Here is a 25,198-nt window from a genome sequence, read left to right as displayed (position 1 = left end):
TATAAATTGTGTATACATATGAATGAAAAGGCATTAGAAAACACATATGGGAATCCAATAAGAAGATATTCAGTGCCACTCATAATAAGATAAATGCAAATTAAAACAGCACTAGGAAACCATTTTTCATCTATCAATAAGACTGACAAAAATTAAAAATATTTGATACTCATTATTGGTGAGAGTGTAAGGAAATAGATACTCATACACATGTGGTAGAAGTATAAACTGTCAACAATTAGGAAGGAAACTTGGCTATATCCATTAATGCACTTTTAGCAATTTATCCCACAGATATATTCACACATGTGCAAAATGACATATACACATTGCAGTACTGCAGTATTGTTTGTTACAACATAAGGTTGGAAATAACCTAAAAGTCCATCAATATGGAATGGGTTGAATGCTATATCCATACAATGGAACACTATATAGCTGTAAGAAATTATGAGAAAGTGTTTCTGCTCTAAAATGCAACCATCTGCAAGAACTATTGTTAAGTTTTTTAAAAGGCGAGGTGCTAAAGAGTATATTGTATGATGCAATCTGAATATAAAAAAGAAGACATTGTATATGTGTATTTATCTGAGAACCAAAGGTATACAAGGAATTATAAACAGATTTCCTACAAGAAATGATACTGTATAGCTGAAGGACAGGACTTGGAGGGTATCTTTTTCACTAAAAGCATTTTTTGAATTTTAAACCCAATGAAGAAATTATCTATTCAAAAAACAAAATTTTACATTTAAATGAAAATGACATAGCTGATATTCAATTATTGGTTCCGTATAATAAAAAGTAGTTCCACATAGAAAACATATCTTAAGGCTTCAGAGGACATTCTCTATGGGAAAATATATATTGACCCTATTGAACAGGAAATATGGTAGCAAAACACACACACACACACACACATACACACACAAATCCATTTAGCATCATTCTTGGTATTTTGGTGTTTTTTTTGCTTTGTTTTGTTTGTTTTTGAGATAGAGTCTCACTGTGTCACCCAGGCTAAAGTGCAGTAGCATGATCTTGGCTCACTGCAACCTCTGCTTCCCAGGTTCAACTGTTTCTCATGCCTCAGCCTCCTAATAGCTAAGATTACAGGCATCCACCGCCACACCCAGCTAATTTTTGTATTTTTCATAGAGACAGGGTTTTACCATGTTGGCCAGAGTGGTCTTGAACTCCTGACCTCAAGTGATCTGCCTGCCTCGGCCTTCCAAAGTGCTAGGATTAATTGAGCCATCGCACCCAGCCTGTTGTGGTTGTTTTCTCTTTTTTTTTTTTTTTTTTCCAGTTTCCCCATGAAAATGCTTCAGACAGGGATCCTTCAGTGGGATCATTGCTTACAGGTCATTAGAAAATGACAGCTCGGGCGGGCGCAGTGGCTTATGCCTGTAATCCCAGCACTTTGGGAGTTTGAGTCACGTGGATCACTTGAGGCCAATAGCTCGAGACCAGCCTGGCCAACGTGGAAAAACCCCATCTCCACTAAAACTACAACAAATTAGCCAGGCGTGGTGGCATTCCTATAATCCCAGGGAGACTGATGCACCACACTCGCTTGAACCTGGGAGACAGGGGTTGCAGTGAGCCAAGATCACGCCACTGCACTCTAGCCTGGGTGACAGAGCAAGACTCCATCTCAAAAAAAGAAAAGAAAAGAAAGACAGGAAGAAAATGACAGCTCAGACTCCTTAAACTGTACTAAGGTATACACAGTCCTTTGACAGAAGTTGGATTGGAGTTAGAAATACTATGGTACCTTTGACAATCATGAGATTTTTTCCCTAGGAAATTTTTAGTAAAATCAATGTAGATTATTGTCCAAAGTTCAGGGATATACATTTATCTTTTTATGCCTAGCAAATTAGAATGTGCTTCACTCCTTTACAGATTATTTTTATTTCAATATTAGAATACATTCCTGGCCATTAAAAAGAATTTCATGGCCAGGCGCCGTGGCTCACGCCTGTAATCCCAGCACTTTGGGAGGCTGAGGCGGGTGGATTACGAGGTTAGGAGATCAAGACCATCCTGGCTAACACGGTGAAGCCCCGTGTCTACTAAAAATACAAAAAATTAGCTGGGCATGGTGGCAGGCACCTGTAGTCCCAGCTACTCAGGAGGCTGAGGCAGGAGAATGGCGTGAACCCGGGAGACAGAACTTGCAGTGAACCGAGATCACGCCACTGCACTCCAGCCTGGGCAACAGAGCGAGACTCTGTCTCAAAAATAAAATAAAATAAAAGACGTTCATTCATTTTCCAACAAATAATTATTAAGGCGCTGGGCTAGGCCTCAGGACTAACTGAACAATTCAATTCTAGAAAGAAAAAAGTGGCCATTATGTGTAGACAATTTATTTTGGCAGTCTGTATGACAGTCTGTAAACAATCTGAATTTTTTTTTTTTTTTTTTTGAGACAGAGTCTCACTCTGTCACCTATGCTGGAGTGTGGCGGTGTGATCTTGGCTTACTGCAACCTCCACCTCCTGGGCTCAAGCAATGCTGCAACCCCAGTGCCCACCTTAAGCAGCTGGGATGACAGGTGTGTGCCACCACACCAGGCTAATTTTTGTATTCTTGGATGAGACAGGGTTTCACCATGTTACCATGGTCTCCAACACCTGAGCCCTTCTCGGCCTCCCAAAGTGCTAGGATTACAGGCATGAGCCACAGTGTTGGACTACTATAACCTGAATTCTTTCAACATTTTCTCTAAGTGTTTTTCTACTGTGAATATGATCTTTTAACCTTTACTTGGTAATTGGCCTTCTGAAAACCATGTAATTAGCAAATCTTGCTGGCTTCAAATTGTGTTCCAAATTCAACCATTTCCTTACACTTCAGCCACTCCACTCTGGTCCAAGTCACCATCGTCACTCTCCCTAGAGTACTGCAATTGCCTCATTATAAGATACGGGCTGCTGGAGAAGGGGCAAATTTGAAGAAGAAGAGTTCAACTGAGGACAGGTTTAGCTTGCCATAATCTTGCCTAGACAGATCCAAATATAGACTTGGCAATCGGAGAACTTTCTTCAATGGAGATTCAGGAAGCCTTCGTATTTGATTTAATTCATGGCATGAGGGACTTCAGAATCCACTGCTCCCTGAAAACCACCCCCTCCACCCCCACCCCTACCCCCACCCACAAACTTGGGCAATCAGGGACAAGGCTGGCTACCTCGTGTTCACCAGGTTCCCTTGCTGCCTACTTCACCAGGCAGTTGTGGTGGGAACACCTTCCATCTCTATCTGGACCCTTCCTCCCACCTTTCCGTTCTCCCCATTTGTCTGCACTTTAAGGTCCAGGAAAACTCTGGGGTGAATAATTTCATCCTAAGGAAAGAGGACAGCACATCGAAGGCTTTGCATCATAGGTAGCTTATTTTATTGGATTCCTTTGCCAATAACACTTTCTTACATTCAAGAGACTTTCCTCAGACACATGTCTAGAAGACCTGAGAGGGACAGGTCCTGGCCACAAGTTCAAACTTTCCTCTGTGTCTTTCATGTCTTTCTCACCAAAACCAAAGCCAAGACTTCTCCTCTCATCCCCACTTCCCAGGGGAGATCAGTCCTTAATTACGGATACAGTGAACTCAAATGGAATCCCGAACAACCAATCACTTGATAAGGGGAAGGCTGAGGAACGCTAAGACACACGGTTCCACTTATCCTGGGAGCCAAAGACAGGTCTCCAGTGTACGGTGGCACACTAATGGAGGTGGCCAGGTCATCGTTGGTCAGGGGCTGGCTTCGGACACGTTCCAGCATCTCCAGGCCTGCAAAATAAGTGCCCAGGGCTAATGAACCAGGGCCCATAACTGGGGCCCATTGGCAGGCCTGGACTCCATCAGGGAGGCTGCAGGAAGGATGTCACCCCAGCCCAGGCCTTCTAAGGTAGCCCATTTACACCTCCCAGCTACCTTCTCCACCTTAAGCAATCTCATGCCACAAAAATAAATGAGCACTTTTCTTCCCAATGGACTCTGGGAAGCACCTGGATTCCCCAGCCACACAAGGGATTCTTCAAGAATCCAATATGCTACACAACTTAGCCAGAACTCCACCACCAAGTCCAAAACCACAGTTCAGCCAAGGATACCTACCTCGAGCATGATGATAGGAGTCTTGGCTCCCCACGCAACAGAACATGTGCAGCAGCCACTGCCTTGCCCTATGTGGTCCCACTACAGTCACACGAGTCTGGCCTGTAGCTGTGAACCAACTCTCCAGCTGAATAAGGGTGTGGCTGTGCACCTCAATGCAGCGAAGATATGTGTCACCATGCCCTGTGAGCATAAGAGGTGAGAGGAGGGTCTGTCAAGCACCAGCCCTTAGAGAATGGGGAGGTGGCCTTCAGGGTAGGAATATGTGACTGATGAAGGTAGGAGGGGAGAGGAAGAGTGAAAACTGAGAACACAAGGATGAAGGCGGGGACATTAGCAAGAGCCACTCACCGAAGATGAGCTCCTCCTGGTCCTCTTCCATGTGAAACACCATTGGTGCATGAAAGTTTTGAGGCAGGGTCCACCACGGCTTCTTGCTGAGAGCACTCGTTCCCATGTCCATGCTCTGCTCCAACCTGATACAGAATAGGGCCAAGTCCAAGCAACTGGTTGGCAAAAGACTTGGAAAAGTGAGGGAGGGCCTAGGCTCTGTCCTTAACATAGGAACCCAACAACCTGCCCTTGAACTACCTTAGGGTGAGTGTACAATCCTGGTATCTCTTCCCAACATAATTCATTCCAAGTAATTATCTGTTCTGAGCTTAATCCTTCATGCCAAACTTAATCATCTGATTAGTGCTTGCCTTTCTGATGCCCCGGAATCAAAATTTTTTCTTCATTCTAAATTCAAAGGATTTTGGAGCAGATCTACTGGGTATGAACCAGGACAGGGGTTGAGGGATGGAGGTGCAAGAAGGCTCCAAATGGGCTCCCTGGATTTGCACAGGTGCTGGCAGTCACCCAATGACCAGAGTGTATTCCAACAAGACGGGGTTTTTTGGTGTGCTGCATCAAGGGAGAGCAAACAACACAGGAAAATACACTTTACACAAACAGAAGAACGTTGTAGGGAGCCAATTGTAGGAGTTGACTGGGTGAGTCTAAGGAGTGTTTAGGGTGTAGCGGCCAGTTTTCTAAAATGGGGCAATTTGGTGATTATCCTGGTAAATTTATCTAGGAAGGGAAGTAAAGAGATTAATGTGGTCTTCATTGTGGAATGTTCTCTCTCTCTGGTTTCAAATATAGTTACAGATGGACTTTTTACATCTTGTTGCATGAGAATCACTGAGCAATCTTGACTGGTTAAAATATTTAGCAGGAGATGTTTATGTTTGGTAGGGAAGATTCAACCATGCCTGTCAGCTCCCAACTGTGAGTTCCTAGGTGCTTTTTCACTCTTCAGCCTCCCCTTTTGACCAAAGACAAAGTCAGCCATCAGGACTTTCATCTGTGGGGTTCAGATCTACACCATTGTCAGAATCCACTTGTCACAAGTTTATCGGGAGAACGTTCTCTCCATCTGCATACAGTTGGTCTCTCGTGTACATTTTCTTGCAAAATATACATAGTGAATATATAATAACTCTACAGTAGCATTTAAGGCTGAAGAAGATGTACTAGTCAAATTCAGGTAAGTACTGGAAACAAAACAGTTATTAATCCTAGCAATAGGTTGCAAAGACAAAGAACTAGATTTCAAAACCAGGCCATGAAATCATGTCCCAACTCCATCTGAATCTGTTCTAGAGAGACAGGTAGTCTTTTAACCTTGCCACAAAACTGTTCTGCCTCAACAGTAATGTTTTAGCGAGGTGCAGCAAACAGTATTTGCTATCAAACAAAAGCTGTCCTTGGCTGGCCAAGAAGAAACCAAAAACTATGAAATCATTCATAACCACCATGAAACTTTAATTTAAGCTAGGCTGCTGGACCTCCAGAAAAGAAATAGTGTCATCTATTGATTTCTGCTAGGACCAGAGACACATTTTGGACCACCTTTTCTAGTCATATTATTCCTATTACTGGAATTGGAGCTCCCAGAGTACAGATGAAGAGGGAGTCGGTCATCTCTCCTGGAAGGTCTCCTGAATAGTCCATACTTGCCCCATTTTAGGTGTCTGAGTACCTTTCTCAGAGAAACACCATTTCCTATAGAAGTAGATGTTTAAAATATTGAAAAATATTATTAATAAAATAGTCTAAAACTCACTCCATATTACACTAGATAAGTTTGTATAATGATCAGGTGACCTGATATCCACATAAAAATTAGTGCCTTAGTGTTGCACAAACTGAAAGGGGTATGGGGTGTATAAGTGTCATTTACCACAGTGAGAGCAGGAAAATTGATTCTTCAACGTGTGAACATTGCTTGAGTGAAGGCTGGGGAGTCACTGAAGATTAAGGACTAACTGCAAGGAGAGACTCATATATTATTGCAATAATGTCAGCAGACATACTTTGTTGTTTGAGGTCAATGTTCAATATTGATAAAACTGAAGGTAAAAATTAATACTGTCAGGAAAATTCAAATTCCAGAAGAAACCTGTAGAAGAAAATCTGCCTTTTGAAGTGTTGAATAGCTATTAAATTTTTGTTAGTGGAATCAGGTAGAGGATAAAAACTGCATTAGTCAGTTAGATTTAAAACAATAAATCGGGGAGTAGTGACTCATGCCTGTAATCCCAGCACTTTGGGAGGCCAAGGCAGGGAGTTGAGGGGGAGGTGGGGGGGCTCCGTAAGCCAAGATTTTGAGACCAGACCAGGCAACAAAGGAAGACTTCATCTTTACTAAAAACTAAAACAAATAGCCAGGTGAGGTGGTGCGCACCTGTAGTCCCAGCTATTCGGGAGGCTGAGGTGGGAAAATTGCTTGAGCACAGGAGTCTGAGCCTGCAGTGAGCTAGTATCATAGCACTACAGCCTGGGCGACAGAGCAAGACCCTGTATCTTAAAATATGATAAAAATTTGAAAACAATAGCTATAGTCTGTGAAAAAAGCATAAGAAAGTTTTGCCTTTCCTTAGGTGGCATGGAAATTCTGTACTACAGAAGATTAAGATAAAATATAATTTGTGAAATAATCTTAAAACTTTTGGTTGGCCTCTAGAGGACAACTAGGCACTTCGATAATGAGAGCAAAATTTTTAAAGGAGGGCAAAGATACCAGAACATGTATCTTGTTTTATTGTCTTGGGTGAAAGTATCTACTTGGTATCATCAGCAGCTTGAACTGAAGATGTTGGTTTGGTCGTCTTCTTCCAAAGATCATTGTTCTGGAAGATACTTAAGAATCCTCAGTTTATGGTTCCTCAGTGAATTCCTTTCCATTGAGGACAAGGGTAGTTTTTCCTCTGATTTTTAGAAGTCTTTTCCAAAAGACTACATCTTCAGATTTCTAATCATGCAGAGACTAATTAGATGGATATTTGGGGAAGATTGTTGTTACCTATTAAAAGCTAGATGCATCAAATGAATCCTTTGTAGGATTTAGAAAATTGAGCTTGTGATATGGCAGAGTACAGGTTCAGGAAGTGAATTCCTAACTGCATGGAGTAGCCTATGGATCCCAGGAGGAGTTGATATTGCCATCAAGGCTAATTAGAAATTCCCAAGACATGGAAGTTCAAGTCTTGGAGAGCGTTCTCAAATTTAGTGTTAGAATTCATTTTTTTCTTTCTAATTGTTCTAAATATTCATTTGGTACAGCAAGTATGTTTATTATTGTTAAAAGGCATTTTGGAGCTGTTTTTTTAATAACAGTCACGGGAAACGTGTGCCAGATACACCCCCCACCACCCAATCACTGAAGAATACGTTGGAATTCCTTAAGTCCAGAATAACAGTCAGGCAATTTTATCAGCAAAACCTTCGCTGTCTATCAGGAATATTCTCAATCCATTCTGGAGATAAGCAGACAACGGCTAGAGTGTATTTACAAACCATCAGTATGGCAACTGCTTTGGTTAATGCTACTTGTTTAGCATAGTGGTAAATTATTTCCTCAGGGTTCTGGGTTATTGGACTTTGAATGAATCTCCATTTTATTATATGGCTACCCCCTTAGGTAATAGCAAAGCTTCTAAAAGTTTTTTAATTTCTTGCCATTTTTAATGAGACTTTCACAAGAGGTCAGAAAAACCTCTTAATTTCCAAAGTTCTCTGATATGGCGCAACTCATCACATATCTACTGCCTTTATAAATATTTGTTGTTGTTTTTTTTTAAGCAGGCCCCTCCACCACTCAGAAATATCACCTCTTTTAATCTCTCCTTCACTGAATGAAGAGAACTATTCAGCCACTTGAGCTGATTTAACTTCTGGGAGAAGGTCATACACTAACAGTAAATTTAGAATTGTGATAGCATAGACTACTTGCAAAATTCTAGTTTACATTTTTAAACATAAATCATTAACAAGAAATATTAATATTTTAAAAAGAACTTTCCAAAATATCTGTAAAACGCATGGACAGTACCCTAAAACAGGTCAAATGATCACAAACACTCCCTTCTCAAGTAAGAGAAGGAGAGTGCTCATGAGAATTAAGGAGGGTACTGACAAATCCCCAGGGACTTTAATTTACCCCATAAAGTATATTATGAAAGTCACCAATTGATAAATGACAAAGACATTTTCTTCTTTATAATCAGGGTCTTAACAGTTATATGCCAGTCTATAAAATAAACAAGATTTTTTAACTTTAGAAGTACACATCATTTTATTACAAATAACCTAAAAAAAATTTTTTTTCTTTCGACTTGTCAGTTTTTTATGTTATTCTAAGCTTGGTAACCAAACGAACACTCATAATATGTTTGAGTCACTCAAAATTCGCAGAACATCAAGCAAACCTGAATATTCCTTTTTATATATAAATTAGAGGAGCAAACATTTTTATTAACAGTGGTCATTCCAAGAAACCAAAATAAAAGGCATCCTAATAGTTTGATTATTTTGCACATTGGGCTTGAATTTTAGAAAAAAAAATAAGTCAACTTTTTTTTTTCTGGTTTTTTTTTTTTTTTTTTTTTTGAGACAGAGTTTTGCTATTGTTGCCCAGGCTGGAGTGCAATGGCATGATCTCGGCTCACTGTACCTTCTGTCTCCTGGGTTCAAGCAATTCTCCTGCCTCAGCCTCCTGATTAGCTGGGATTATAGGCATGCACCACCATGCCCAGCTAATTTTTGTATTTTTAGTAGAGACGGGGTTTCACCATGTCGGCCAGGCTGGTCTCGAACTCCTGACCTCAGGTGATCCACCCACCTCAGCCTCCCAAAGTGCTGAGATTACAGGTATGAGCCACCACGCCCAGCCCAACATGTTTTAGAATAGAGTAGTAGTGGTTGAAATGTATTGGGATGTATTTTGAAGACAGAGCCCTCAGGACTTTCTGATTTCAAGATTTGGGGCAAGTAGCTCCAAAATAAAATGTTTTTAAAAATTTGATTCCATACTTCCCCCAGTGCTTTTCCACCTCTTCCTCCTGCAGCTGTGGCAGCAGCAACAGCAGTTACCCCAACCTGAGGCTGCTCCCTGGGTAATACCCATAGGCCCCCTCAGCTGAGCCCCTTTCTGTGCCCCACAGACATCCATTTGAAAGAATCAAGTGGATGGCCAGGCGCGGTGGCTCACGCCTGTAATCCCAGCACTTTGGGAGGCCGAGGCAGGCAGATCACCTGAGGTCAGGAGTTCATAGACCAGCCTGACCAGCATGGTGAAACCCCGTCTCTACTAAAAATACAAAAATTAGCCAGGCATAGTGGCACACATCTGTAATCTCAGCTACTCGGGAGGCTGAGGTAGGAGAATGGCTTGACCTGGGAGGCGGAGGTTGCAGTGAGTGGACATTACACCACTGCACTCCAGCTTGGGAAATAGAGCGAGACTGTCTCAAAAAAAAAAAAAAAAAAAAAAAGAATCAAGTGGAAGTGGTAGCCCCTTGCAAGAAGGAGATTCAGTCACACTTGCTGCTTCCCCTCAGTCAAAAAGTGGGGTGCAGCAAGCTAGGACCACCAGGTGGCCCTGGGAAAACACTAACACCCACTCACTCCTTTCCTATTGCAGGCTGTTTCCCCCAGAGTGCAGAGAAATGTGAATGCCTCCAACAAGTCTGTTCAGGGACAGCAGTGGAGTCCCAGACCTGGCACCAGGTCCTGGTCCTCCCTCCAGGTAAGGCAGCAAGACTGGCTATATTGGGTTTTGCTAGTGGGAGACAGACCTGAGGAGGGAGCCTGGGTGGACTATTGTGAGAAATATGAGACCACATGTGCATCTCCTGGAAAATCATTTTGCACAGTCCTGAGATTGAGAGCTTGGAGCATCCCCCTTCCTGCTCCCTCTTCCCTTCCCCTCTCTCCTCTGTCTTCTACTTTAATCCGATGTTCCACTTCTCTCTCTCTCTCTCTCTCCTCTCTCTGTCTCTCTCTCCTCTCTCTTCTCTCTCATCTTCCCTTCTTCCCCCTCCTTTCTCTCTCCCTCCTCCTGGTTTTCTTTCCCCTGTTAGAGAAGACTGCCTTTTCTCAGAGGAAAGACTTAGAGTGAAGAAAACAGATTTCTTTCTGCCCAGAGAGAAAAATAAGATAGAATATACGATCTGAGAAAATTAGAGTACAGAATGCAATTAAACAGAAAAGAGGGAGTTAACAGGATATCCCAGCCCCTTGGTCAGTGAGGCGAAGCATCAGGTGTGACTTAATCTCCCTCTTCCAAGAGGCTACCTCTTCCACTTGATTCTTTCAAATGAACAAATATTAACCAACAATCCAATCCACTTTCAATTGCTTAATTACTGTTCCTTTTAAGTGCCAACCATCTGACTTTTCCTGTTTCCATCTGTCCTGTGGAGCTATTTGGTATTGCATATCAGTGTTAATGTCTGAACTTTAAGGGATTTTTTGAAGAAAAAAATTATAAATAAATTATTACATTCCTGAGGTTTTCTGGTATGGCCTTTATGTTGGGAGTCAAAAAAAAAAAAAAGAAAAGGTAAAGTTTCAAAACATTTATTTATAAGTGACACCAGTGTTAACAGGACACTTGGATTTCTACTGAGAAAGCTCATCTTCTAGTTAGCTTTGTGTACATGTTGATAATCACTTTCTCAATTATTAACCCTTGAGTGAAATAAAGAAACCATTTAACTTTTGTGTTAAAGCTTAAAAAATAAAAAAATCCAGCTCACCAATGTGGTGGCTAACAGGAAGCTGAGGCAGGAGGATTGCTTGAACCCAGGAGTTCAAGGTGCGCTATGATCATGCCATTGCACTCCAGCCGAGGCGACAGAGTGAAACCCAGTCCCTTGAAAAAAAAAATTATATTCAACATTGAAAAATTATCTTTGAAAAACAACAAAGTACTTATGTACTGGGTAGGGGTGGCTGCCAGCTAGGGGCAGCTGGTGCCGATGGAAAAATTATTCATGCATAATTATGAAAATAATATTATCCAAAGTACCATATAGGACCACAAACAGAGAGTCAGAGATAGTGTGCAGTGAGTTGTCTAATGCTAGTTATGCAGAGTCTTGGTAACCTCATATTTTAGAGCAATAAAAAAGGCAAGGTTTGCAAGTGTAACACATGCAGTAAGTAATCATCTTTATTTCATATATTCATGGGAAGTGCACACACACAGGAAAGAGAGGAGCCCTGGTGCTCTTAGCTTTGCCTGTCTCTGCTGGATGTGGACTCACAGAAAGAGGGACACATCTGAAACCAAAAGTGTCGATAACTTTCTGATGGTAGAGGGGTTTTTATTTTTGTTTTTATTATTTTGTTTTGTTTTTAGAAACAGGGTCTGGCCTATTGCCCAGGCCAGAGAGTAGTATCGTGCTCATAGCTCGTTGAAGTCTCAAACTCCTGGGCTCAAGTGATCCTCCCGACTCAGCCTCCCAAAGCACTGGCATTACAGGCACGAGACACTGCACCCAGCCTGATGGTAGAGTACTTAAAAAGCAGGAATATGTTAACAAATATGCACTCAAATAAAATATAGTTTCGATTGCATCCTACATGAGTTTCTCAAGATTCCTTATACTTGAACAAATAGATAATCTATGAGAAACTGACAGCTTCAAATGTATGGGTTTCATTTAGCATGGCTTCTCATGTTCCCAGGTCATAAATCCATTTCTTATTCAGTGGCTCTATCACTCTGTCAATCTCTAGCTCACGGTTGCAGTTTTTCAACTCCCAGATGATGTCAAAATATAGAAAAATAGAACCCTGTTTAGTGCTGATGGACACTAACTCCTAACATCAATTTAATTCCAGGTGATTAGTTTAGACTAATCATGATAATCTAATTCCCCTTGCCAGTGATTGCTTTAGGAAATGGCACATGTCCCAGTTTTGAAATGAAGCAAAACCTAAAGGAGGCTTCCAGCAGAGGTTGTCTCATTTCTGAAGAGAGACACAAAAAAGAACTTGTCTCTTCTTTCCTTCTCACAGTGTTTATAGCAGGATATGATTTTGGAAACAGCTACAAGTATTTTGCTACCAACCTGAAGAGGAAGCCAACACAAGGTGGAAAGGGAGGCAAACCAAGAAACTGAATTTGAGCCCTTGGCATAATATGCCTGGAATGCCTGCTGTTGGCAATAATACAGTACTTTACTAGCATCCAACTGGACCAGTGTTTCCTGTTATTTGCTGTTCAAAGCATGCTACATGATTCTGGTCCCTTTTACATACTACTCTCATTTTGATTGATTGCGCTCAGCAATCTTCCACTCTCCAAGGAGGGAGAATGAACTGTAGGTAGCAATGTTTTATCACGTAAAACCTGAAGAGTGAAAAGCACAAAGTATATCTTGATTATTTTCATTCATAAGCACTTTCCAAGTTACAGAATATTAAGCATCAAATAATTTTTTTTTTGAAATGGAGTCTCGCTCTGTTGCCCAGGCTGCAGTGCAGTGGCGCAATCTTGGCTCACTGCAACCTCCACCTCCCGGGTTCAAGGAATTCTCCTGCCTCAGCCTCCCGAGTAGCTGGGATTACAGGCGTGCTAATTTTTGTATTTTTAGTAGAGACAGGTTTTGCTATGTTGGCCAGGCTGGTATCGTCAAACTCCTGACCTCAAGCAATCTGCCCGCTTCAGCCTCCCAAAGTTCTGGGATTATAGGCTGAGCCACTGTGCCCAGCCTAGCACCAAATAATTTATAATCAAAATATATATGCAGTAGTTCTGGCCTTATTGAGTACCAAAAAATCCTTACCACTTTATCGTGTGGTGAAAAATAAATAAATAATGAGAGAAAAAGTCATATTTATACATTAAAAATCAAAATCCTTCAGTTTGAATTCTCTTACTGTGTATCTTGCTGGACAGAAATCCTATTAATACAACTAGTATGAGAAAGTCTGCAGTGATATTTCTATCAAACCTGAGAAAATACACTGGGAATAGGTCCAATAAATGTAGTAAAACTCAAAAAATTATTCTCAAGGACACTAGACTTAATGTTGAATCAGAACCTATAACGAACAAAAATACTATAGAAAGCCAGTCATTGGCCCTCTAACCTAAACATGTACCAGAAAAATATTTACATCTAATGCATAAAAAGTTTCAGTCCCATCTTAATTTTTAAGTATCACTGTCTGTATACTGGAAAATATAAACATAAAAAGAAATGTTTCAATGTCTTCTATTTTGGACATAAGGAAACTCACATTTCAATGAATTGCAACTGTACTAAAACCATAGATTCAGCTATTTTGCACTCAAGGAAGTACACAGTTCGATAACAAAAATAATTTAAATTAAATCATATCCTTTTTAAAAATTTCTTTTTTTTTCCCCTTTTTTTTTTTTTTGAGACGGGTGTCGTTCTGTCCTCCATGCTGGAGTACAGTAGCAAGATCACAGCTCACTACACCCTCAGCCTCCCGGGCTCATTCGATCCTCCCGTCTCAGCCTCCTGAGTAGCCCAGGCTGATCTTGAACTCCTGGGGTCAAGCAATTGGCCCCTTTCAGCCTCCCAAAGTAGAGGGGTTATAGGCATGAGCCACAGGGCCCAGGCCTTGGCCTAAATCATATCTTTTTCTTTTTTTTTTGAAACACTGTCTCACCCTGTCACCCAAGATGGAGTGCAGTGGTGCAATCAGGGCTCACTGCAACCTCTACCTTCCAGGCTCAAACAATTTTCATGCCTCAGCCTCCTGAGCAGCAGGGACTACAGGCCTGAGCCACCATACCCGGCTAATTTTCATATTTTGTGTAGAGATGGTGGTCTCCCTATATTGCCCAGGCTGGTCCCTAACTTGTGGGCTCAAGTAATCTGCCCTCCCCGGCCTCCCAAACTGGAGGGATTACAGGTGTGAGCCACTGTGCCTGGCCCTAAATCATATCCTAATAATAATTTTGTTGAAAATTTTTTTATAGATATCACAATGTATTTAGAGTAAATTAGTTCTTCTAGTAATTTAGAGCAATTGTCAGACAAACATTTTCTATAAAGGGCTGGACAGTAAATATTTTATACTCTGTGGCATGAAGTCTGTGTCAAAACTAGCCTCACTCAGGCTGGGTTCAAAGGCTCACACCTGTAATCCCAGGACTTTGGGAGACCAAGGCAGGTGGATCACTTTGAGCTCAGGAGTTGGAGACCAGCTTGGGGAACATGGCAAAACCCCATTTCTTCAAAAGATTAAAAAAAAAAAAAAAATTAGCCAACCATGGTGGCTCACGCCTGTAGTCCCAGCTACTCAGGAGGCTGAGGCTGAAGAATGGCTTGAGTCTGGTAAACGAAGGTTGCAGTGAGCTGAGATCGTGCCACTGCACTGCCGCCTGGGCAACAGAGTGAGACCCTACCTCAAAAAAAAAAAATTATCCACTCATCGAATGCAGTGCAAAAGGGGTCAGATGCAATACATAAATGATGGGTACTGTTCTGTCCCAATAAAACTTTATTTATAAACACATATGGAATTTTATATAATTTTATGTCATAAAAGATCATCCTTTTGGTTTTTTAAACCATGTAAAAATTTTACAATAATTTCTAAACTACAAGTGCTACAAAACACAGGCATGAAAAAGGCTTAGTCCTATCCATGTACTAAATAGTACAATACTTCAATAAATAAAAGGCTGCAGTTTGGCAGGGCGCGGTGGCTCATGCCTGTAATCCCAGCACTTTGGGAGGCCGAGGCAGGCAGATCACGAGGTCAGGAGATTGAGACCATCCTGGCTAACACGGTGAAACCCCGTCTCTACTAAAAATACAAAAAATTAGCCAAGCATGGTGGTGGGCACCTGTAGTCCCAGCTACTCGGGAGGCTGAGGCAGGAGAATGGCTTGAACCCGGGAGGCGGAGCATGCAGTGAGCCGAGATTGCACCACTGCACTCCAGCCTGGGCGACAGAGCAAGACTCCGTCTCAAAAAAAAAAAAAGAAAAGACCAATCAGTGAAATAGAACAGAAAACCAAAAATACACCCACATGTATGCATAGAAATTTAATATTTAATAAAGGGGACAATTCAGATTACTGTGGAAAAGGTGGATTACTCAATCAAGGATTGAATTATCATTGGAATAAAAAGGTTAATCTGCCGGGCGCGGTGGCTCACGCCTGTAATCCCAGCACTTTGGGAGGCCGAGGCAGGTGGATCACAAAGTCAGGAGATCGAGCCCATCCCGGCTAACATGGTGAAACCCCGTCTCTACTAAAAATACAAAAAATTAGCCAGGTGTGGTGGCGGGCACCTGTACTCCCAGCTATTCGGGAGGATGAGGCAGGAGAATGGTGTGAACCCAGGAGGCGGAGCTTGCAGTGAGCCAATATAGCGCCACTGCAATCCAGCCTGGGCAAAAGAGTGAGACTCCATCTCAAAAAAATAAATAAATAAAAAAATAAAATAAAATAAACAGGTTAACCTATTAAAAATCAATTTGAGGCCAGGTGCAATAGGTCACACCTGTAATCCCAGCACTTTGGGAGGTCAAGGAGGGAGGATCGCTTGAGCCAAGGAGCTTGAGATCAGCCTGGGCAAGACGGTGAGACCTTGTCTCCACAAAAATAAAAACAATTAAAAAATTAGCCAGGCATAGTGGTCCATGCCTGTAGTCCCAGCTGCTCAGAAGGCTGAGCTGGGAAGATAACTGGAGCCCAGGAATTTGAGGCTGCAGTGAGCTATGATCACACCACTGCACTCCAGCCTGGGTGGCAGAGTGAGGCTCTGTCTCCAAAAACAACAACAACAACAACAACAAACAGTAAAATTAGACTTAAATATATATATGTAAAATAATAAAAATAATAAAAATTCATTTGAACTATACCTAACAACCTAAATCGAATCACACCTCAGGAACATCAAACATTTAAATGTAAAAAAGAAAACTCAAACCATACCAAAGGAAACCATTAGCAAATATTTTATAGTCATGGAATAAGGAGGGCATTCCTAAGAATGAAACAAAATCCACAGACAATAAATATAAAAAGATTCAGGCTGGGCACAGTGGCTCATGCCTGTAATCCCAGGACTTTGGGAGGCCGAGGCGGGTGGATCACTTGAGGTCAGGAGTTTAAGACCAGCCTGGCCAACATGGAGAAACCCCATCTCTACTAAAAATATAAAAATTAGCCAGGCGTGGTGGTGCGTGCCTGTTATCCCAGCTCCTCGGGAGGTTGAGGCAGGAGAATAGCTTGAGCCAGGGAGGCAGCGGTTGCAGCGAGCTGAGACTGGGCCACTGCACTCCAGCCTGGGCAACAGAATGAGACTCCGTCTTAAAATAAAAATAAATAAATAAATAAAAGACTACGTAGCTACAAGAAATTACAAGAAAGTGTTTCTGCTCTAAAATGCAACCATCCACAAGATATATTAAGTTAAAAAATGGCAAGGTGCTAAAGAGTGTATTGTATGATGCTATCTATACAGAAAAAAGAAGAAAAGATATTGTGTATGTGTATTTATCTGAGAACTAAGGGTACACAATAAATTAGAAACAGGTTTCTTACGGCCAGGAGCGGTGGCTCATGCCTGTAATTCCAGCACTTTGGGAGGCCGAGGTGGGCGGATCACGAGGTCAGGAGATCGAGACCAGCCTGGCTAACACGGTGAAACCCCGTCTCTACTAAAAATACAAAAAATTAGCTGGGCGCAGTGTCAGGCGCCTTTAGTCCCAGCTACTCGGGAGGCTGAGGCAGAAGAATGGCGTGACCGTGGGAGGCGGAGTTTGCAGTGAGTGGAGATCGCACCATTGCACTCCAGCTTGAGGGACAAGAGCGAGATTCTGTCTCAAAAAGAAAAAAAAAAAAAAAAGAAACAGGTTTCTTACAAGACATGATACTATATAGCTGACAGACAGGACTTGGAGAGTATCTTTTTCATGAAAGGCACTTTTTGAATTTTGAGCCCAATAAAGATATTATATATTTAAAAAACAAAATTTTAAATTCAAATGAAAATGACCTAGCTGAATTTTTTTCAATTATTGGTTTACTAAAAAAAATTAGCTTTTTTTTTTTTTTTTTTGAGAAGTGGTCTCTCGCTCTGTCACCCAGGCTGGAGTGCAGTAGTGATATCTTGGCTCACTGCAGCCTCTGCCTCCTAGGTTCAAGCAATTCTCCCACCTCAGCCTCCCGAGTAGCTGGGATTACAGGGGCACGCCACCACGCTAAGTTTTGCATTTTTAATAGAGACAGGGTTTCACCATGTTGGCCAGGCTGGTCTTGAACTCCTGACCTCAGGTGATCCACCCGCCTTCTTGGCCTCCCAAAGTGTTGGGATTATAGGAATGAGCCACCACACCTGGCTTTTTTTTTTTTTTCAACCAGTTTCCTCAAGAAAATGCTTCAGGCAAGCATCCTTCAGTGGGATCATTGCTTGCGGTCATTAGAAAGTGACAGGTCAGACCAGACATGGTGGTTCATGCCTGTAATCCCAGCACTTTGGGAGGCCGAGGTGGGCAGATCACCTGAGGTCGGGAGTTCAAGACCAGCCTGGCCAACATAGTGAAACCCCATCTCTACTAAAAATACAAAAATTAACCGGGCATGGTGGCGGGCACCTTTCATTCCAGCTACTCAGGAGGCTGAGACTGAAGAATCGCTTGAACCTGGGAGGTGGAAGTTGCAGTGAGCTGAGATCACGCCACTGCACTCCAGGCTGGGTGACAGAGTGAGACCCTGTCTCAAAAAAAAAAAAAAAAAAAAAAGAGGTCAGACTCCTAAACTACACTGAAGTTTATACAGACTTACAGAGCCATGATTGTCAAGCCTGAAGTCTGAATGGAGTTAGAAATACTGTGGTACCTTAGACAATCATGAGATTCTTCCCTAGGAATGTTTTAGTAAAATCAAAGTGGATTACTTTCCAAAGGTCAGGCATATACATTTATCTCCTTAGGCCTAGTAATTTAGAATGTGCTTCACTCCTTTACAGGTCCTTTTTTATTCAATATTAAAATAAATTCCTAGCCATTAAAAAGACTTTTATTCATTTATTCAACAAATAACTATTTAGTGCCTACTATTTGGCAGGTGCTGTGCTAGGCCTCAGGGGCATTATAACATTGAACAATTCATTTCTAGAAAATAGCTTCATTGAACAACTGTTGAGTATATTATTTATAAACTTATAGAAAATATTATTTTCCCATTAAAAAATGGCCATTATGTGTAGACAATTTTTATTGGCAGTCTATGAACAATCCGAACTCTTTCAACATTTGCTTTATAGACTTGCTCCAGGTTTAGACATAAGCCAGTCAGGGAGTCTGGCATTACAAATGATATTTGGTCATCAAAAAGCAGCAGGATAGAAACTTCTAACAACTATTAACAGCCAGTTTACCAATACGTAAGCATAATCTGCCAAACATAGCTGGTGTAACTGGTGACTTCACACTTGAGCACTGCACATTTTCTTCTCAGCCAAATATGCGACAATAATAACAACATGGTAGGAGAAAGGTGCCTGTTGTTATAAGACATTTCCACGTGTCTCATCTCATACAATCCACACTCCCATTAACCCCATTTTACTATCAGGAAACTGATTTTAAGATAAGTTTCAATAGGTGTCTAACTAGTAAATGGAGTTCAAACTGGAACCCAACTCTCCTCATGCTAAGGTTTATATTCTTTCTACTAAGGCATGGGCTTAGTGTTTATAAAATAAAATGCTTTAAGTAAGTTATCTAGAGGTGCACCTGAGTTAACATAATTAAAATTACCAGCTGATCCTTACAAAAAATTTCCCGAAGAAGGTTCTGACTAATATATACTAAAAGGCGCCGGGTGCGGTGGCTCACGCCTGTAATCCCAGCACTTTGGGAGGCCGAGGCGGGCGGATCACGAGGTCAGGAGATTGAGACCATCCTGGCTAACACAGTGAAACCCTGTCTCTACAAAAAAATACAAAAAATTAGCCGGGCGAGGTGGCGGGCGCCTGTAGTCCCAGCTAGGAGGGAGGCTGAGGCAGGAGAATGGCGTGAACCCCGGGGTGCGGAGCCTGCAGTGACCCGAGATCGCGCCACTGCACTCTAGCCTGGGTGAAAGAGCAAGACTCCGTCTCAAAAATAAATAAATAAATAAAAATAAAAGGCATGGCCAGTGGGGCACGGTGGCTCAAACCTGTAATCCTAACACTTTGGGAGGCTGAGGCAGGCAGACAGCTTGAGCCCAAGAGTTTGAGACCAGCCTGGGCAACATGGCAAAACCCCATCTCTACAAAAAATACAAAAATTAGCTGGGCATGGTGGCATGCACCTATAGTCCCAGCTACTTGAGAGGCTGAGGTGGGAAGATTGCTTGAGCCCAGGAGGTCGAGGCTTCAGTGAGCTTTCATCGTACCACTGCAATCCAGCCTGAGTGACAGAGCAGAGTTCGTCTCAAAAGAATAAACAAAAACAAAAAGCAAGGCATGGCCTTCCTTAGGAATTTGGTTTGGGGATTCTCTAACAATAGCAACCAATTGAGGGTGTCTGGGCTCATGGTTGGGAATTTTTGTTTGTTTGTTTATTTGTTTTGAGACGGAAGTCTCGCTCTGTCGCCAGACTGGAGTGCAGTGGCACGATCTCGGCTCACTGCAACCTCTGCCTCCTAGGTTCAAGAGATTCTCCTGCCTCAGCCTCCCGAGTAGCTGGGACTACAGGTGCATGCTACCACACCCAGCTAATTTTTGTATTTTTAGTAGAGATAGAGTTTCACCATGTTGGCCAGGATGGTCTCGATTTCCTGACTTCATGATCTACCTGCCTCGGCCTCCCAAAGTGCTGGGATTACAGGCGTGAGCCACCGTAACTGGCCCTTTTTGGTTCTTGATTATAATTCATCTTTAAATAGTTAAGAGCAACTTGTGCTGTTTGATATTCATGGCCAAGTAAAACTCTTTGACCCTCAGACAAACAGTATGATTTCATATATATGAAATATCTAGGCCAGGCATGGTAGCTCACACCTGTAATCCCAGCACTCTTGGAAGCCAAGGCAAGAGAATCGGTTGAGGCCAGGAGTTCGAGATCAGGCTGGGCAACATAGTGAGACTTCATCTCTACTAAAAATTTTTAAAATAAAAATAAATTGGGCCAGGCACGGTGGCTCATGCCTGTAATCCCAGCACTTTGGGAGGCCAAAGGTGGGCGGATCACTTGAGGTCAGGAGTTCGAGACCAGCCTGGCCAACATGGTGAAACTCCGTCTCTACTAAAATACAAAAATTAGCTGGGCGTGGTGGTGCACACCTGTAATCCCAGCTACTCCGGAGGCTGAGGCAGGAGAATCACTTGAATCTGGGAAGTAGAGGTTGCAGTGAGCTGAGATCATGCCACTGCACTCTAGCCTGGGCAAGAGAGCGAGACTCCATCTCTAAATAAATAAATAAGTAAGTAAGTAGTAAGTAAGCAAGCCAGGTGTGGTGGCATGCACCTATAGTATCAACTACTTGGGAGACTAAGGTGGAAGGATCACTTGAGCCTGGGAAGTTGAGGCTGCAGTGAGCCATGATTATGCCACTGCACTCCAGCCTAGGTGACAGAGAGAGACCCTGTCTCAAAAAAGAAAAAAAAAAGAAATATCTAGAATAAGCAAATATATCAGCAAAAGGTCTCCTACTACTGCTTGACCTACAAGAAAGAGTCAAATAAGTGTTAGCCCAGTTAAAGTGAACGTTGAGTCTCTGCATCACAGCTCATGCTGTTAGTAGGATGGATGCATTTGACCATTCCACAAGATTAAAATATTTCTTACTGAGAATCCAAGGGCCAAAGGCAGAAGGTGGAGGGGGTGATCAACTCCAAAACTTAGATTCAAAAAGCACTTCTGTGTGACTTCAGAAAAGTTATCTATTTCTCAGCATCAGTTTCCCTACCTGTAAAATGGTATTAATCATTCCTATTCCCAGCAGTTGCTGGATCACATAAGTTAATGTGCCTGAGTGCAAGGCTGTGAGCCTTCTGCCTCTCCCTAAGACACAGGTGAGCTGCTCATCCAGCAGATGGAGATTGTCCGGAAGGGCCTATTGGGCTGCCTACTATGGTCTCAAGCTTTGAGCTGCTAGGTCTAGAGGCCTGACCCAATAGGAGCCCACTGGTGAGAGGAATGGCAGTAATTGCAAGGGCAGGGCTTGCAGGAAGAATTTTTAATAGAATCTGCTGCTCAGGAGCCTTACACAAATTCCCTGGGGCCCTGCTTCTTCCTACTCCCAGCCAGGGCAATATTGGGACCAACATGCTCTTAAGGGAACCTGGTGGCTTAAGACGGAATATTTTGAGATTCAGGTAGTGTTTTACTTTCCTGTGTGGCTATGAAAGTGATTCTAGAGTTGGCACTGAAGTCCAGGTCCCATCTTTTCTCATTTTGGAAGGCTTTCTGCTGACTAATCCAATACGCTTTTTTTTTTTTTTTTTTTTTTTTTTTTTTGAGACAGAGTCTCACTCTGTCGCCCAGGTTGGAGGGCAGTGGCTATTCATAGGTGCAGTTACAGTGCACTAGCCTGGAGTTCCTGGGCTCAAGCCATCCTCCTGCCCTAGCTTTCTGAATAACTAGAACTACAGCCATGCACTACCACACCTGGCTAAATCCAATTATTTTAAATTAGCTGGAAGAAGAAGGACATTGGCGTTCTTCTTACTTCTCCTTGAGAGGACCAGATTTGGTCCCCAATTTTTAGAACAAAAAGATTTACATTGAGAAAGCCAAGGATAGATTGAAGGGAATGCAGAAGCAGTCACATACTAGTTACATGCAGCAAGAAAGTCATCCTTTAGATTTATAAACTCCTTGTCATGTTGTTTCCTCTCTTGGCCCCTTCTCCACACTTTTAAACAAGCATGTTGTGGTCTAAGTTGAGAGCTTGACAAGGTTTTTGCTGTAGTTGAGACATCAATCTCTTTTTTAATTGAATCTATTCACCAGGGATATCGTGAGCAAACCATGTTCAAGCTCTTTGTCTTTGTCCTAACTAGGCATTTACCATATAAACATAATAAGAAACAAGCCCCTGCAAGTCTTTCTTTTTAACCAATTATCTGGCTGTTTCTCTTGCTGTAGTCCTTCCTTCATTAAAAGCTGTCCGGGGGTAGGGCACAATCTTTGGAAGCATATCTAAGATGCCAATTTCTTTGCATTTCAGTGAAAAGTAAGTCATCAGGGTATTTGGGACATCTCTTCAAGCTTTTCTTGATGGTCTATATCAGCACGGCCCCCTCCTTTCCAGCTTTCCTCATTCCTACTTTCGAGTCCGCTATTGTGCCTTTATGCTGTCAAATTGGGGTATACCCATATATCCATATAAAAAACATTGTTCTTTCTGTAGTCATTACAGGAGAGTCCAGTGTGATTTACAGAACAAATTGAAATCATTCTATCAAGATGTAACAAAGAATTAAGGGGAAGGGTCTGGGCTGGGGAATGTTAATTAGCCCCTAACCCACCCTATCATCTTTCTCTAGTTCACAAAGATAACGGTCAATTTATCCTCAATGTTCAGAATAATGCCTTATACCTAGTAAGCAATCAACAAATATTTGTTTAGAGAATAAGTAAACTATTACCATAGTTTATTTACCTGCTGAAATTATATTTTTCTAATTTTAAGCTATTATGCAAAAAATGTTTCCAGTTAAATATTTTGCATACCTCTTTTTGAACACCTGTTTATCTGCAGAATAAAAAAGTTAAATTAGAATGTCTGAAGCAATGTTTTTCATTATAATCAATATTACTTCAAAGATTACTTAATTTTAATATTTTAACTTCAATTAATACTGCCAAATCTACCCCCACCCCTAGCAGTGGCTATCCTGATTTATACTTCTACTAAGAATATTCACTTTTCCACAAAATTGATATTTTCAAATTTCAGTTTTAGCCAGTGTGGGAGAAAATGGACCTCTCTATTGTTTTGCTTTGCATGCCAACATCACTAGTGCAGTTAAGCATCTTTTTTATGTGGTCAGTTTTATTTCATTCTTACTCCTTCATCTATTGTCTATTTATACATTTGCCCATTTCTCTATAGGGTTGTCTTTTTCTTATATATATTTGTTTTCACTATCTATTCCAGATGTTAATTCTTTGTGCACTGTATGTTTCCTCTTTTTAAACTTTATTCATGGCATTTTTGTTCTATGAAACATTTTAGCCCATAATTGTCACATCATGGAAGAGTAATTACCTTGCAAACCTCTCTTGTCTACTCCTACTCAGTAGCATCAAATCCAGTTGATTCAAGTCTTACCCTCTCTTCAGAGGAAGTATAATGTGGTGATTAGAAGCACAGGCCAGATATGGTGGCTCACGCCTGTAATCCCAGCACTTTGGGAGGCCAAGGCGGGTGGATCATGAGGTCAGGAGTTCGAAACCAGCCTGGCCAAGGTGGTGAAACCCCGTCTCTGCTAAAAATACAAAAATTAGCTGGGCATGGTGGCAGGCACCTGTAATCCCAGCTACTCGGGAGGCTGAGGCAGGAGAATCGCTTGAACTGGGGAGGTGGAGGTTGCAGTGAGCCAAGATCGCACCACTGCACTCCAGCCCGGGTGACGGAGCAAGACTCCATCTCAAAAAAAAAAAAAAAAAGGCCTAGCTGGGCAAGGTGGTATGTGCCTGCGGTCCCAGCTACTCAGGAGGCTGAGGTGTGAGAATTCATTGAGCCCGGCAGGTTGGGGGTGCAGTGAGCCATGATGGTGCCACAGCACTCCAGCCTAGGCAACTGGAAAGAGGCCCTTCTCAAAAAAAAAAGGATAGACTCTGAGGCCAAATTGATGTGCTCAAGCAAAGGTTTTGCCACTTACTGTGTAACCTTGGGCCAGTTGCTTAACCTCTCTTGACCTCACTTGCCTTCTTTGTAAACCAGAGGTGATAACAGTATACCCATTTCACAGGGCTGTGGTGAGAACTAGATGAGTAATACATTTCAAGAGCTTAAAAGTGTCTGGTGCATAGCAAGTGCTACATAAATGTTAAACCTTTCCTGCCCTTTTCATCTGCTCCTCCTTTTCCTTTTTTCCTGTTACAGCATTCCTTCTTTTTTTCTTACTATTTCCTCACTATGCCTTTGCTTGAATACTAAAAAGAAACTACTGGTCCAACAGCAGGCAACACCTCATGCGATTACTTTAAATGACTTCAAAATAATACAAATATATCCAGCATAATAGTTTACATTTTAAAGGTGTTACACCCATTTTGTTTTGAGATGTGTCAACAAAACCCGTGTTTCTTTTCTTTCTATAAGTTTAAAGTGTCCCCAAATCAATTAACAATAGAGGAAAGTCACGCTGTTTTAATTTTTCTCTTTATACTGCTATCTCCTGTTTCCCCTGTTTTTACACTTCTTTGCAGCTCACTTTCCTTATCTGTAAGATATTCTTAGGATGAACTTAGTAAGAAATGTGCAATATCTAGATGAAGACCCACCAGATAGGATGCTCTCTTGCAGACACGCAACTCACTGACTCAACCAATGAGGAAATTATCCCACAAAGCAGATAATCCTAATGGAGGGCAGAATTCAGGACTGAGCATCTCAGTGATGCCGCCGGGAACCCAGGCTTCTGTCCCTTCACCGGACTAACCGAGTTCGAGACCACACGGGGGTCAGGTAGCCAAGGCTGGGCTTTGACGGTAGGAATGAAGGAGGTGAGGGTGGCGCGCCGCAGGCCTGGGCCACTCCCTGAGTAGGGCGGCGGCGGCGGCGGCAGCGGCTGCAG

The 25,198-nt window shown here is 42.1% G+C and overlaps 2 protein-coding genes across 5 annotated transcripts in view; both read right to left on the bottom strand.

The window, feature by feature from the left end:
* KHDC1L (KH domain containing 1 like) overlaps positions 1-24,956 on the bottom strand; it is a 42,884-nt gene extending 17,928 nt beyond the window's left edge. The window contains exon 1 of the mRNA XM_055256316.2: positions 24,906-24,956. The gene's annotated coding sequence lies outside the window, so the exon portion shown is untranslated. The remainder of the gene's footprint in view (positions 1-24,905) is intronic.
* KHDC1 (KH domain containing 1) lies at positions 3,384-25,155 on the bottom strand. Of its 4 annotated transcripts, none has more exons than XM_055256272.2 (4): positions 25,064-25,155; positions 4,479-4,603; positions 4,128-4,310; positions 3,384-3,800 (listed from the first exon to the last, which is right to left on the bottom strand). In XM_055256272.2, exons 2-4 carry the CDS (start codon positions 4,588-4,590, stop codon positions 3,601-3,603), a joined length of 495 nt encoding a protein of 164 aa, XP_055112247.1. In that variant the 5' UTR covers positions 4,591-4,603; positions 25,064-25,155; the 3' UTR covers positions 3,384-3,600. The 4 variants fall into 4 exon arrangements, with proteins under 4 accessions (XP_055112247.1, XP_055112239.1, XP_055112218.2 ...); XM_055256264.2 differs by lacking the exon at positions 25,064-25,155 and adding an exon at positions 24,906-24,976; XM_055256243.2 differs by lacking the exon at positions 25,064-25,155 and adding an exon at positions 17,005-17,048.
* Positions 25,156-25,198: the final 43 nt, after the last annotated feature.

The sequence above is a fragment of the Symphalangus syndactylus genome, chromosome 2 (assembly GCF_028878055.3).
Source record: "Symphalangus syndactylus isolate Jambi chromosome 2, NHGRI_mSymSyn1-v2.1_pri, whole genome shotgun sequence".
In the NCBI taxonomy this organism is placed as follows: Eukaryota; Metazoa; Chordata; class Mammalia; order Primates; family Hylobatidae; genus Symphalangus; species Symphalangus syndactylus.
The sequence above is the reverse complement of the archived record's forward strand: the minus strand, read 5'-3'. Positions and strand labels throughout refer to the sequence as shown.